General features: G+C 42.4%; 1 protein-coding gene across 2 annotated transcripts in view; it reads right to left on the bottom strand.

Moving 5' to 3' along the window:
- Positions 1 to 15000, bottom strand: part of ano2a (anoctamin 2a) — a 30089-nt gene that overhangs the window by 220 nt on the left and 14869 nt on the right. For both annotated transcript variants that reach the window (XM_072695635.1, XM_072695636.1), the window contains exons 14-26: positions 12671 to 12748; positions 11813 to 11878; positions 9224 to 9298; positions 8911 to 9112; positions 7325 to 7436; positions 7125 to 7182; positions 6933 to 7033; positions 6648 to 6799; positions 4150 to 4302; positions 4005 to 4057; positions 3664 to 3845; positions 2653 to 2758; positions 1 to 2038 (exon numbers count right to left, since the gene is read on the bottom strand). The exon at positions 1 to 2038 is cut by the window's left edge and continues 220 nt beyond it. In XM_072695635.1, coding sequence (XP_072551736.1) covers positions 821 to 2038; positions 2653 to 2758; positions 3664 to 3845; positions 4005 to 4057; positions 4150 to 4302; positions 6648 to 6799; positions 6933 to 7033; positions 7125 to 7182; positions 7325 to 7436; positions 8911 to 9112; positions 9224 to 9298; positions 11813 to 11878; positions 12671 to 12748 — 2556 coding nt within the window. In that variant the 3' untranslated portion in view covers positions 1 to 820. The remainder of the gene's footprint in view (positions 2039 to 2652; positions 2759 to 3663; positions 3846 to 4004; positions 4058 to 4149; positions 4303 to 6647; positions 6800 to 6932; positions 7034 to 7124; positions 7183 to 7324; positions 7437 to 8910; positions 9113 to 9223; positions 9299 to 11812; positions 11879 to 12670; positions 12749 to 15000) is intronic.

The raw sequence follows: 15000 nt of genomic DNA, 5'->3' as shown, positions 1-15000 counted from the left end.
ATTCAATACATATTCATTAAACATGACTCAGCTCAGTCAAGGCCGTTGGTGGCCTATAAGAGGCATGGATCATGGACGTTTAGGATCTCCTCAGGCTTTTTTAGTTTTGTGCTTGATGATCGTCACAGTTCCACAACATCTATATGGCTTGAGCAGCTTATTATTAGGTTTTACAGTGTGTGTGGATGACCTCCCCCATCCACAGGCAACTCACACTGATCTATGAACAACAGTGACATCAAGACATGGACATGCCTCCCTGCTGATTATGGCATGTGTACAGGCCACACAACCCTTTGGCTCAGCTGGCCGAGGGATTTCTCCTTTCTCTCGCTTCACTCGCATCTCCCCACGTTCGGAAGGAGACAACAGTTTTGCAATGCGCTCACTTTTGTAAAGTAAACATATTAGAATTGAAATGTGTTAAATTTCATTAATTCCAGTGATTTAGCTCCAGCGAAGCACACACGAATTAAAAAACCCTCAGAGTGCACTTCTTGGCACACGAGAGTACGGACGGCGCGTCCCAACACCATGTCACAACTTACAGTACAGTGCCCAAAATGACTTGGCAACCAAAAAAACCCCCCAAAATCTGACCATCATCTTCTAACCACAAACATGGATGGAAAAGACCCCAACGAATGACCTCAAGAAACAAGCAAACAGTTACAGATGATCCAGATGATCCTGGCCTCGGCGGGCCTTAAGATGAGTCGGTGATGAGTTAGTGACTGCCTGGGTTGCCTGGCACTGAAAGAGGTGATTGGTTGAGAGCTGCTGGAGAAGTGGAGCAGAACTCTGCCTTGTCCAATCACGCTTACACAGGGGAGTTGCGTGTCAGCTCGCTGGGCGAGGGCGGGACCTTCTGGCTGAGATGTGTGAAGCTGGTGGAGTGGCTGGTTCTTGGAGAGGTTTCCCCAGCTTCGGGTCCTCTTTGCTTGGGGGGAAGAGTCTGACAGCGGGACTTGGCTCTTGTGCTTGGATCCTGCAGTGGAAGTCCCTTTGCGACACTCCCCATCAGCTCAGGTTTGGAGGGGGGCCTGGGTAGCGCCGTTGGTTGACTTCCTGATAGATCTGGTCTGGAGGGAGGTCGAGGCAGCGCTGTTGATTGGCTGCCTGAGAACTCGGGCTTTGAGGGTGAGTGCACCAACGCTGCTTGGCTGCTTGTGATCTCTTGTTTAGATGGTGGTCGTGGCAGCGCTGTTGGTTGGCTGCTTGTAAACTCCGGCTTGGATGGCGAACGCGTCATTGCTACTTGGCTGCTTGTGATTTCGTGTTTAGATGGAGGGCGGGGCAACGCTGCCGGCTGGCTGCCTGAGAGCTCTGGTTTGGACGGGGGTCGTGACAACGCAGACGATTGGCTGCCAGAGAGATCTTTTTTAGAAGGAGGTTGTGAAGGTACTCTTGGGACACTACGTAAGAGCTCACTGGGTGACGGAGGAACCTTCTGGCTGAGTTGGACGTAGCTCGTGGAGTGGCTGGCTTTGCTTGAGCTGTCTCCTGGTTCATTCCCTCTGTGCCTGGGTGGTAGGGTTCGGCAGCGGCTTCTGGGCCTGAAGTTTGGAGGTGGAGGCCCGTCCAGATCATACTCTCGAGAGCAGGGTGCAGCTTCTGTTTTTGCATGACTTAAAGGATCTGATGTGTGTTGTGGTTTGGAATGTGGGCTGTCAGGGGTCTCGGTGGGTGTGCCTGCTTCGGTCTGACTGGTGGTGGCCACAGGCTCCTCCTCCACCAGCTCGAGTTTAGTCTCCTCGTCCGCATCCTGCAGTTCGTTCAGCCCCTCAACCGACTGGCTCTGCAGCATTCTGCTGCACTCTGGCTCCACAGGCTCCTCCTCCTCTTCCTCCTCGTCTGGGCTCTTAATGGTGATGTTGATGTTGGCGGGGCGCTGGGAGTGCCGCCGCTGCTTTTCTGCTTCTTCAGTGAGGAGAAGGTCCAGCAACAAGAGTTTGTCACGTTTCATGCGTTCCTTCAGAGAGCGAGGCACGTCTGGAATCAGCCACGCCACCAGCATGCTGAGGAACATCGCCAGGTTCTGAAACACACACAAGACAAGATGAACAGGAGTTCACTGCTTGACAAAAGTATTGGGACACCTGCTTATTCATTGTTTCTTCCACAATCAAGTGCATCAAAACAGATTAAATATCTCTACTGTCCAGACAAGGCTTTCTACTAGATTCTAGAGCATTGTTGTGAGGATTTGATTGCATTCAGCAACAAGAGCCTCAGTGAGGTCAGGATGTTGGATGATGATCATCACCCCACCTCATCCCAAACTTCCTAACCCATCCCTAACAGTACTGGATGGAGCTCCACCACCATCATTCCAGAGAACACAGTTCTTCCACTGCTCCACAGCTCAATACTGGGGGGCAGGGTTTACCCCTCTCTAGCCCATGCCTGGCATTAGGCAGAATGGTGCCAGTAGGGTTATGTTAATCTGCTCCAGAGAGTCCTATTCTATTCAGGGACTAGGCAAGCTGTGTATGTGTCCATGTGCACATCTTTGTCAGCATTGAGGGTAAATTAAAGTAGCTGAATGCATGTATTACAAGGGGTGTCTACAAACATTTGGACATATACAATGTACTGTGCTAATGGTGGTCAGCACATGGCTTCAGCTATGACTAAAGCTGGTCCACTAACCTGAAAAAAGATCACAAAGGCCAGCCGGGCAGCTAGCACAGACCAGTACTGTTTCGAGAGCTGATAGGACTCAGGAGACCAAGGGGGATCTCGATAGTCTTTATACCTGGAAGAGAAAGAGAGGGAGGAAGAATGAGAGAGAGAAAGAGAGAGAGAGAGAGAGAGAGAGAGCTATGCATAACTTTCAAAGAATTAGATTAGGTGTGTGTGTGTGTGTGGCACACACGCAAATCTTGTCAATATTGTGAAATAATCTTCTCAACATACACTATTTGGACAAAAGTATTGGGACATGCTAATTCATTGTCTATCTCAATCAATTAGTGTATTAAAAGAGTTTCCCCTGCTTTAGTTGGAGTAACTGTCTCCACTGTCCAGGGAGGAAGGTTTTCTACTAGATTTTGGAGTAGAGCATTGCTGTGTGGATTTGATTGCATTCAGCAGCAACAGCACTAGTAGGGTCAGGATTTTGGAAGATCGCCACCTCCTCATCCCCAACTCCCCGACTTATCCCAAAAATATTATATGGAGCCCCATCACCATCATTCCAGAGAACACAGCTCTTCCACTACTCCACAGCTCCACAATGCTGGGGGGCTTTATACCCCACTCTAGCCCACGCCTGGTATTAGGAAGCATGGTGCCAGTAGCTTCACATTTATCTGTCCTAATGGCAGTACTAGTCAAGCTATGTATGTGTGTGTATTTGCACATCTGTGTCAACAATGGGTGCAACTTAAAATTCACTAGAAGGGGCGTCCACAAACATTTGGACTGGTAATATTCAGAGTATGAAAATAATAAGATTATTAAGCTGATTTCTTGATGTTTTTACTTCTTTTGAGTTATCTTATCTAAATAAATCTCTAGAAATACGAATTTAAACAATGTTAGAATATTCTATAACGATCTCTAAGGCGTGTTGAATATACCGACTACATTAAGGATGATTTTACTTGTCATTAAATCATGTTTTGCTCGTTTGTGTAATGTTCAGGTCCTCTTGCAAACCTGCAGATACGGAGTTCCCTGTCGAAGCGTGTGCTGTTGGGTGCCGTCCCAGGTTTGAAGTTGCTGGTGTTGAAGTACGCCAGTGTGTGGTCTGTGAAGCCATGCATGGTTCCTGTATCACTGTACAGGTACTGATACACCATCCGAGGAATAAACTCAGATGTGAAGGAAATCACAAATGCCTGAGAGCGAGAGTGAGAGAGTGGGAGAGTGAGAGAGAGACAGACGTTAATACTGGATAATAAATGGCAGCTCTGACCGACCTGCACATACTCTAATCAGTAACTACACCTCAGTAACTCAGTATTACAGTATGATGAGAAAGTGCTTGGATTACATACATTAGTGATAACTGCAAACTTGCTTATCCCGCTCAGGATGTCGTACCATATTCCTATAAGGGATAAAAACAGACGGATTGTAAGAATAAACTGTAAAAAAAAAAAAAAAAAAAAACTTCGGTGGGCCTACTACAAAAATTCATACCGATCTCCTTTGCTCTGACAGCATCAGGCCGCCGTATTTCAGTGACAAATTTCGCAGCGTCAAGCCGGATCTCGATGACGTTATTGAGTAGAGCAAAAACAGGAGCCAGCGGGAAAGAAGCCACGAACAGTGTAACAAATCCATACTGGATGACTGTGGAAAACAAGCATAAAGGATTAGTCCTGCACCACAAATCAGGCCTTCTACCCTCTTAGACACTGCAATCTGAGCAAGCAGGGTCTGATACACTCCTGAAAGGGTTATTTGGCTAACGGTAGTGGAGCCCTTTTTGTGCTGTACACTGTATTTAACCTTTTTGTTCTGTGTAGAATCATCTACGAAAGGTTTTCCACCATTCCAGACAATGCTTTAACCCATACATGCTCCATGAGACTTTTATTACACCCTAAGGATTACTAACAGGGAACTGGCCGAGCTGCCCCTAAAGCGGGAGGGGGGGGGGGAATCACTGGTGGGTCTGAGGAGTTTAAGATCTATTTAAGCATCCAAATGGTTCTTAGAGATGATATGCCTTTAGTAAAAATCCCTTAAAAGACCCCCTTTTTAAGAGTGTAGGAACATGTGTGTCCATTGTGCTTCCAGACCCCCGCTCATTAAAGCCAGCACAAATTACACATGTGAAAAGCTGACAACCTTTCCTTGCTGCTCCCTTTAATCACTCCAGCTGCTGCTGCTGCAGTTTTTAGCAGCATGATTCACACTCCTGTTACTGTCCTAATTACTGCACTTAAAACCAGCTTGAGATGAAGCTGACACTGAGGTTCATTCAGAACTACAGACACAATGCCCTACACGAACTAATGCTCCTGCCTGAACAGCACGCACTGAGAACCGCACTGTGCAGGTTCACTGTCGAAGACCAGTTACAGTAAGAGGAACTTGCAGAGTATCCTGCGATAGCGGCCTGTCTCTGGATGTTGCAGCGCTGGCGGCGGAGCTTCCTAGAATTCCATGTAGTTTTATTAGTGTCACACTAAAAAAAAAGGTTGGGTCACTGCCAGCTTTGCGGTTTTAAAAACTGGCATATGTGCACATAACTGCTTAAGTGTCTTATGTAGAAAGTGTGCTGGCTAATCAGCTTAACATCTGACGTTTCTCTGAAGCGTTTACAGCCTTATGCTATAACAGTGGGGGTATTTACAGTAGACTACTGTATTATACAGCTTGCCTTACTGTCTATCCTCCTGTATAAACATCTGGAATACAATACATAAAGCAGTAATGGACTGCTATTGTGGTACTGCACTTGAGCTATACTAGCTGCCATTGGGTAGATTCTGGCAAACTCTGGCAGCACTGGGCAGCTCCTTTAGTGACATGCTGCTTCACCCCAAGTTTGTGACGGAGGGTATCGCAGGTCCTTCCCTCCTGCTGTCGTCAGACTCCACAACCAGCACTGCTCCCAGCGAACCACATACACACACACTTATACTACACACACATGTTTAGAGAATAGAGATCCCTCAATGTAAAAATACAACGTGCAATACCCCCCCCCCACACACACACACACATGTGCAATTAAGAGTCATTTGCAATTACCTGTAACTAATATTATTGTTTTTTACTTGTATTATTTATATTGTGTATATATTGGTAATTTATCTACATTTTTGCATCGGAATGTCTTGCTATCCCTTTTCTGCTGTAACACTGAGAATTTCCCCACTGCGGGATTGATAAAGGATTATCTTATCTTAGTTTTTGCAGGGGACCTATATGACTCAATACTTACTATCGCTAGATTATTAAAGGACTCTGGTAAATTTTATTAAATCTGTAATAACTAAATTCTATCTGTAATTCTTGTTGAATAAATTGAATTCAGGGTTTTCCATAAACATTAAACACATTTTAAAAAAGTAGATTAATAGTAATGATGCCAAGTAAAATAATGCCAATAAACAGACTACACGCTACATGGACAAAAGTATTGGGACACTTGCTCATTCATTGTCTCTACTATCCAGAAAAGTAGGCCTTCTACTAGATTTTGTGGGGGGAGGAGCACTGCTGTAAGTGAAATCAGGATGTTGGATGATTATCTTAAAATCACCACCCCACCTCATCATCCTCAACACCTCAACTCATCCCGAAAGTACTGGATGGAGCATCAGCAGCATCATTCCAGAGAACACAGTTCCTCCACCGCTCCACAGCTCGATGCTGTTCGCACATCTACGCCAGCAATGGGTGCGACTTAATGGAGCTGAATGCATTTATTAGACAAGGTGTCCACAAACATTTGGCATGTGGTGTATAAGTACTACATACTATGTTACTATGTGAACTACTGCCCAAACAAATTCCCTGATTCACTGCAAATCTTACCTGGCCTAAAAAACACTGCACTGAGGTGACAAAAACTGATGCAGCACAACATGCAGCAACATCAGATCGTCACTTATTGAACTGGGGAGATCACCAGTCACCCCAAAACGACTTGGGATCCAAACTACAGAAACCGAGACACTCACTCATCTCCATATACTCCGGGCTCAGGCCTTCATACGGCTCCAGCTCGTAGTCTAAGTCCCAGCGATGCCTCGGGCGATTGGGATCCTTGTCCTTCTTCTTCTCCCCTCCTTCCTTCTCCTCCTTATATGTGCGATACATCTTCTTCAGCTTTCTACAAAGGGTGAGAGAGAAGGTCTGGCTGAGCGCTGAGTGGCTTATCGCCGGCCGGAAGAGGCTCAGATCGAGGCGAACTACAGAAACACGAAATAAGATAAAGACGGAGTACGGATGTGCCTGAAACTCACGGAATGGCAATCTCAAACACATTATTCTGGATGAGCTGCTTCCCCAGCATGATCATGCCAAGCTGAATACACACTTCAATGAGACAGCCTGCTGGAGCACACTGTAACACACACATATATACACACACATGTTCATAATACAAGCGGGAAAACAGCACAAATGCAGGAGAAGACAGACTGTTGAGGTCTTACCTCCTCCATGCGGAAGTCTTTGAAGACGTATACGTAGTCTCCTGGACGGCCTGCGAACCTTAATGACCCAACAGGGCTTTGTGTTAGAGCGCTTCACACTGCCGCTTACGAGTTACTGAGTTTATAGACACAGGCTCTGCTCAAATTCTGTGTAAATGGGCGTGTAAACCGCAGCACTGTGTGGATGTATGGTGACTAACCTGCCCTTGAAAAAGGCCACGTAGAAGACAGGGGCAAAAGCGTTCATGCTCTTCAGCAGAAAGGCTTTCAGGATGAGATGCTCCTCAAACGCTGCTTCAGTCCTTGGGATTTCTGAAAACAGCAGCAACAGCAGAAACAGCAGCAACGTCATCATTAATATTCAGGACACTTTATCAGCATTGCTCAGCAGTACCACAGAAATGACAGTAATCTTATTTATCATATTTTACCCATCAGTGGAAGTGAATAATAATAATAATCTTTATTTTACACCTTTTATACATAAAAGCAGCTCAAAGCGCATTACAGAGTGCTTTGAAAGAAAAAGTGGAAGACTCATGTACCCACAAATCACAAAATAAATGTAATCTAGAAAATAGTAATAATTAATAACAAAAATGATAAACGTACATGAAAGAGACATTAGCAATAAAAGTAAAAAAAAAGAAAAAGATTGTAAAACACTGAATATATAATAAAATGGATCTTATGGAAATGGAAATTAAAATCAAAGTAAGGTGAAATTAAAATAAAATGTAAAACAATAAAAAAATTTAGAATTATAAAATAATATAATAACTACTCAAGATAAAATAAAATGAAAGAGTGATATTTTACGTAGAAGTAAAATGAGAGAATTCATAAAATCAGTGTATAATAATGTTTATAATAATATAAAACTGCAACATTACAGATAGGATCAAATGAAAATCTACAAAGTAAAAAAGGTCAGAACTTTAAAATAATTAAAATAATTAAATTAAAGATAAAAATAACATGAGTGATACTGTTAATATAAGTAATACTGTTACCATAAAATAAGTAAAACCAGAGGAATCCTAAATTCAGGAAGTTTATAATATGATAATTTTAAAGTATAAAATATAAAAATATAAAATTAAGGTATGGTCAAATTTAAGAAAATACAAAACGGTATATATATAAAGTAATAAAATAATTTTATCAAGATAAAAGCGATAAGTGATAATATTAGCAATAAAATGAAAATCTACAATCTGAGAAATCAGAAAAAGTTTATAATAATATCAAACAGCAACATTAAAATATGAAGGTAAAGTTAAATTAACTGATTAATTAAATTAACTTAAAATAAACTGTGTAAAAATTACAAAAGTCTTTATCTATAAAGTAATAAAAAAGTTTCATTAAAGATAAAAGGGACGTGAGTGATAATCTTTAAAAGTAAAATCAGACTATAGATTGTATATGATGGTGCCAAATCTACCCTAAATCAGACTGGAGGAGTACTGATGCTCGAACTGATGTGACGTGTTTTCTTGCGTGCTGTGGTTAACACCCCGGCTTCCAGTCTTGGGTTTCGAACCAGAGACCTTCTGTTCCCGAACCTGCTCCTCTAACCCTTAGTCCACAGCTGCCCCCGCTGGCCACTTACTACAGCAACATTAGCATCGATGTCATATTACAGACTGATTACGTCTCTGAGCTGTAATGCCATGAAGCTGCCATTAATCAGCCATACATGCTTAATTGTGCTCTCCCATACATGCATACACACTCTCTCTCTCTCTCTCTCTCTCTCACACACACACACACACAAACTGACCCAGTTCCGTGATCCAAACTGCCACAGCCCCGTAGATCTCATCCAGCACCAAGACCACTAGCAGGTTTATGATGACAGCAGTGGTCGTCACGGTAACACGCACATTGGCTTTGGCCTCATGGTCAGGGTTCATTGACATCACTGCAAAAACGATGATCCGGTACAGAATCACACCGGAGACAGCCGAGAACGTCACCCCCACCTGAAGCACAGACGGAGAGCAGGGTTGAGAGGGGAGGGGAGGGGGTGGGGTGAGCGAGAGCAAGCGTGTACGTTTACACCTGCATACACACATACAGACGCAAATACACACCATGAGAAGGATGGAGGATATGTTGATGCAGTAACCTGGCAACCGGTCCTTCCATGTAAGAGATTCTGAAGCAAGCTGTAAAAACAGTATAATAATAATTATTATGATTATTATTATTGTTGTTATTATTATTATTAGTAGTAGTAGTATGAAAATAAACAAATGGAAATCTGACATTGATTTTGAACTTCATAATAATAATAATAATAATAATAATAATAATAATTGTTGCTGTTCAATGAAAAAAATATTTAAAATAGTTTCTTTGCAGGAGAAGGCAAATATGCTCTTAACTCTGAATGGATGAGTTTATGTAAAATAAGAGTTTCCTCAAAGTAGTTTAGAGCATTTCTATTGGTCCATTTATCTAGAATTAGCCACACAGTGTACAGAAGCAGCTACAGGGCTCGAATTAATTATGTAAAATTAAAACTTGAGATACATGGTTTTAATGATACAACTGCAATATAGTTATACTACATTATACAATATTATTTAACATATCAAATCGAATTACATTTATTCATACAGCGCTTTTTACAACTGGCGGCTGTTCTTTATATTGCATCAGAATGGACCAATAGAAATGCTCCAAAATGACTTCTCTGATAAAGTTTTAGGCATTTTAGAGATCTGAGACTTGTGTGTAAAAGTGGTGATATGCATAATATTCCACATACTGTGATGCATTCATCCATTTTTTTCATTTACATATGATTGTTCAGAGCTTAACTGCAGTTAAAAAGTCAAATAGAAATACAGTATAATACTATAGGCTATAAATGCTCCAAAATGACCTGTATTTTTTTTTACATTGACTTCCATTGAAAGGGAGATTTTTTAAGAGACAAAGATTTGATCAGTTTATTAAAATATCATCATTGTTGCACCAAAACCACGTATCTCCACATTGTTACTATTAAACACTCTAAGAGTTCAAAATACTGAAAAAGTGTTCACCCTTTTTGGTGCTACAGTTTATAGAACCACTTTTTTTAAAGCAAAGTTCTTTAGCTAAGAACCCTTTAAGAACCCTCTATAAGAGACATAAGAGAAAGTTTATATGAGAAAATTGTTTTAATTTAAGTGGAAATTAATTGGTGGAAATTTCTGTTTCTGATTCAGGCAGCATGTTATTAAATATTACATTAAGTCTACATCAGATCCATGATATGTCCAAATGTTTGTGGACACCCCTTCTAATGAATGCATTTAGCTATTTTAAGTTTCACCCATTGCTGATGCCAACAGAATAGGAGAAGATAAACATGAGCCTATTGACACCATGCTGCCTAATGCCAGGCGTGGGCTAGTAGAGGGGTATAAAGCCCCCCGGCATTGAGCTGTTGAGGAACTGTGTTTTCTGGAATAATGGATGGTGGTGCCCCATCCAATACTTTTGGGATTTGGACTTGGGGATGAGGTGGGGCAGGGTGGTAATCATACAACATCCTGACCTAACTAACTCTAGCTCTTGTCGCTGAATACAGTAAAATCCTCACAGCAATGCCGCTCCGAAATTTCTTCTATGGACAGTAGAGACAGTTACTCCAACAAAAGCAAGATCAGCTCTTTTTAATACTCTTAATTTCAAAAGAAACAATGAATGAGCAGGTGTCCGAATACTTTTGTCCATATGATGGATCCCATTGTCCTCCTGCATAAGCAGGTTCTCATCTTAAGAGCAGCTGAATGAGGCTGAGTGTGACATTTTCATTTAAAGAGACTCTACTTCTGCTCAAGCACACACACACACACACACACACACACACACACACTCACACACACATGCGTTCACTCAAATGCATGGAAAATTAAAGCAGAGACGCTCCCAGGTGCTCACACACCCTTTCCCTCCTGCCATACACACACAAAGCAAGCATGTGTCTTTGATTAGAGGAAGGGCACCACTTTAACTTGTGTGTTTTAATCCAGCTCTGACTCTAATCCCACATAATCTACTGTGTGGAATACCCAGGAGGGGTAATCTGCTTTCAGCACTTTCAGTGTGTGTATGTGTGTGAGTGTGTGTCTGTGTGGAGGCGGGCCTTTGTGTATGTGTGTGTGTGTGCGTGTGCTAGCTAGACCTAGAAGGGCACAAAAGCAGTAATAAAAATCCATCAAATCACATCAACAGAAACTGCGAGCACGTCTAATCGCTCATTTAGGGTCTTATAATCTCGCATGTACTGCACATATAAACACACACACACACACACACACACACTCGCTACCTAATTAGACAGGAAGTGAGAGGTGCGCGAGAGAAAGAGCAGGTGGGAGATGTGGGTGAGGTCAGTATAGAGTGCACTGACCACTACACATCTGACTGACAGCTGACTGACATCTAATAACATTATCCCCAAAGCCCCACCTCTCTCTCTCTGATAAGTTGATTAGCTCTCTCTCTCTCGCTCTCTCTCCCTGTGTGTCTCTGTCTCCCTCCCTTACTCTCACTCTGCTACTCTCTCTCTCTCTCTCTCTCTCTCTCTCTCTCTCTCTTCCAATCCGTTCCTCCTGAGTGAGTCACATACACACACAAACTGTTTGTGACTGTCTCTCTCCACCCCCCACCCCCGGCGCTCTCACCGGCGGTTGTCCTCCTTTAGCAGACAGCAGCTTCTCTCTACCTATGTCATCTGTCCTCCCATCCGGCTGCAAAACAGTGGAGATTAATCACACACACTCGCATGGACACACACACACACACACAAAGCAAATACATGCAGACCACACTGCTATAACTCGTATACAGTCAAGTTAAAAAACATTAGGACACCCCATGGAAGCGCAATGTCAAATGTTTGTGGACGCCTAAAGCTACTTTAAGTTGCACCCATTGCTGACACAGATGTGCAAATGCGCACACACTCACACAGCTTGTCTAGTCCCTGTACTGCCAATAGAATAGGACTCTCCAGAGCAGATAAACATGGACCTATTGGCACCATGCTGCCTAATAAAGCCAGGCGTGGGCTAGTAGAGGGGTATAAAGCCCCTCAGCATTGAGCGGTGGAGCAGTGGAAGAACTGTATTCTCTGGAATGATGGTGGTGGTGCTCCATCCCTTCTTTCCTGGACAGTAGAGGCAGTTACTCCAACAAAAGCAGGATTAACTCCTTGATTTCAGAAGAAACAATAAATGGGCAGGCGTCCCAATACTTTTGTCCTTGTAGTGTACTGAAATATATGGATATTTGGTCCTCTTTTGAGCAATATTGAGATAAAAAGGTTAGATGCAGATGCAGATGAGTCTGGAAAAGGGGGAAATTGGACCTCAGACTCTCCACTGTCCTCTAAATCATCTACCAGTGGAGAACAACTTGCCGTGGTGGTGCCACTGCTTGTTGGCCGTATTGGGCTACAGCACAGCAAAAGTAAAGAAGTACATTTTGGACATGAACTGTTTGAGGTTTTTGTGCAAATAAAGAGAATTTATCAGTCGCACCTCTTCTTTCTTTTTGGTCTTGCTCTTCTTCTCTCGCTTCTGAAGAAGAAAATCCTCGTATGCTGGACGGAGCTCATCCTGAAAAAATGGACATATTAGATAGTGATTAGACTACAGACACACATACACACATGTACAACTGTTTCTCTGGGCAGAATGTGTATTTGCTTAGAAAATAGCTCTAATGTTAGAATAAATAAAATAAATATATTAAAAAGTACTATACTGTACACACAAATGCATCCACCCCGCTGGACACACAGCCTGAACAAGCTGGTTAAGCTGGTTGACCAGCATAGGGTATGTTTTAGCTGAGTTTAGCTGATCTACAAGCATGATCAACCTGACCCATCTAAACAACCAGTATGGCCAAGCAAGACCAAGCTGGTTGACCAGCAAAAACAGCAAGACCAAGCTTTTAGACCAGCATGACCAAGCTAGTTGACTAGCATGACCAGCATTACCAAGCCACTAAGCCAGGATGACCAAGCTGGTCGACCAGCATATCCAGCATGACCACACTTGTTGACCAGCATGACAAGCATCACCAAGCTGGATGACCAGAATAAGCAGCAAGACCAAGCTTTTTGACCAGCATGACCAGCGTGACTAAAATGCAACATACACTATGCTGGTCAAGAGCTGGTTTACTAGCTAGTTTACCAGTATTGGGTATGTTTTCACCTGGATGACCAGCGCTTCAACCACCTGACCATATAACAGGACGCACAAGCAGCCACCATGCCCAATACCATCTGGTATACAGAGGGCTATAAAGCCCCGCAGCTGACATCTCTACAGTGCTGAAACTCAAGCCAAAAATGCCAATTCTGGATGGCATTTTCGATCTATAACTAATTATCCATTGTCTGTTCCCAACTTCACCAATGCTCTGATGGCCAAATGCAGTCAAATCCTCACAGCAAAATTCCAAAATCTAGTGTAAGTCAGGTGCAGAAGAGTAGAGGCTGTTACTGTAGGGGACAACCCTGGACAACCTACTCACTGTTATTACTATCTAAACTATTTTAAAAGCAACTCTGGAGGAGCAGGTGTCTACAAACTTTTGGACGGCATTCCTATTATTCAACAGGTGCTTTGGCTGCACGGTTCTGTATGACTCATTTCTTTAATGAATTAAGGGAGTATCCGGCTTCACCTTACTGATACTTAAAGCCAAGCCTGTCTTAGTAACCTTCCTGCCAAGCTTCTAAAATGACTGGAATTAAGGCCACAGTCTTCCTGAAAGAGAGGAACCATCCATTCTAAACAGCAACTAGTGATATTAACCCCTTTCTATCCTTTGATTGCTTCACATTTTTCAAGAAAATGGGCAAGACCCCCAACACTACACTGGCCCTCCTCTGTAAATACAAGTAACCTTGTAAGTCGCTCTGGATAAGAGCGTCAGCTAAATGCCATGAATGTAAATGTAATGTAAATGGTTGTTAAGTTGATGCTAAGCAGTTGCTATGGTATTACTGGTGGTTGCTAGGGTGTTGCTGTGGAATTTCAGGTGATTGCAAATTAAGGCCACAGTCTTCCTGAAAGAGAGGAACCATCCATTCTAAATTCTAGTGATATTAACCCCTTTCTATCCTTTGATTGCTTTACATTTTTCAAGAAATGAAAAAAAAACAATTTACAAACTGGTTAAAATATGGACACAAATGAATTCTGGGTTGAAACTCAAGCCTTTGGACGTGATAAGTAGAATAATTAGGTATAAACTAACATCTAAAGGTTATTACAAAAATCTAAAAGTCCCTAAAATGAAATACAAGAAAAGGAATATTGAGAAATGTGAAAAATAATTGATAAAATTACAGCAACTGCTGAAAAAAATATGATGATCATAGAAGACCTACCTTAAGACTTCAAAAGAATTAATGGAGTTCTTAAATCAGTTTTTCATAAGATATGATAGTAAATATCTAACAACACTGAGACACGTTCAAATATAAAGAAATATGAACGAAATCGCATTAATTAATGACGTATATCCACCTTCTATAACCGCCTGACTGACTCTCCTTGTGAACATTGTGTGAAACGTTTTTTTTTGCAAGTGGTTGCTTTGGTATCCCAGGGAGTTGTTAAGTTGTTGCTAAGCAGTTGCTATTGTATTACTGGTGGTTGCTAGGGTGTTGCTATGCAGTTGCTATGGAATTTCAGGTGGTTGGTTGCAAAGGTGTTTTTTTGCTAGTTTTTCAAGGGGTTGCTACGGTACTTCACTTCAGCTGGTTGGTAAGATGTTCCAGGTGTTTGCTATGGTATTTAAGTGACTGCAATGGTGTCTCAGGTGGTTGCTAGGGTGTTGCCAAGTGGTT

Source organism: Salminus brasiliensis, chromosome 13, assembly GCF_030463535.1.
Source record: "Salminus brasiliensis chromosome 13, fSalBra1.hap2, whole genome shotgun sequence".
Taxonomy (NCBI): domain Eukaryota; kingdom Metazoa; phylum Chordata; class Actinopteri; order Characiformes; family Bryconidae; genus Salminus; species Salminus brasiliensis.
Note: the sequence above shows the minus strand (reverse complement) of the source record. Positions and strands in the feature narration are given on the sequence as shown.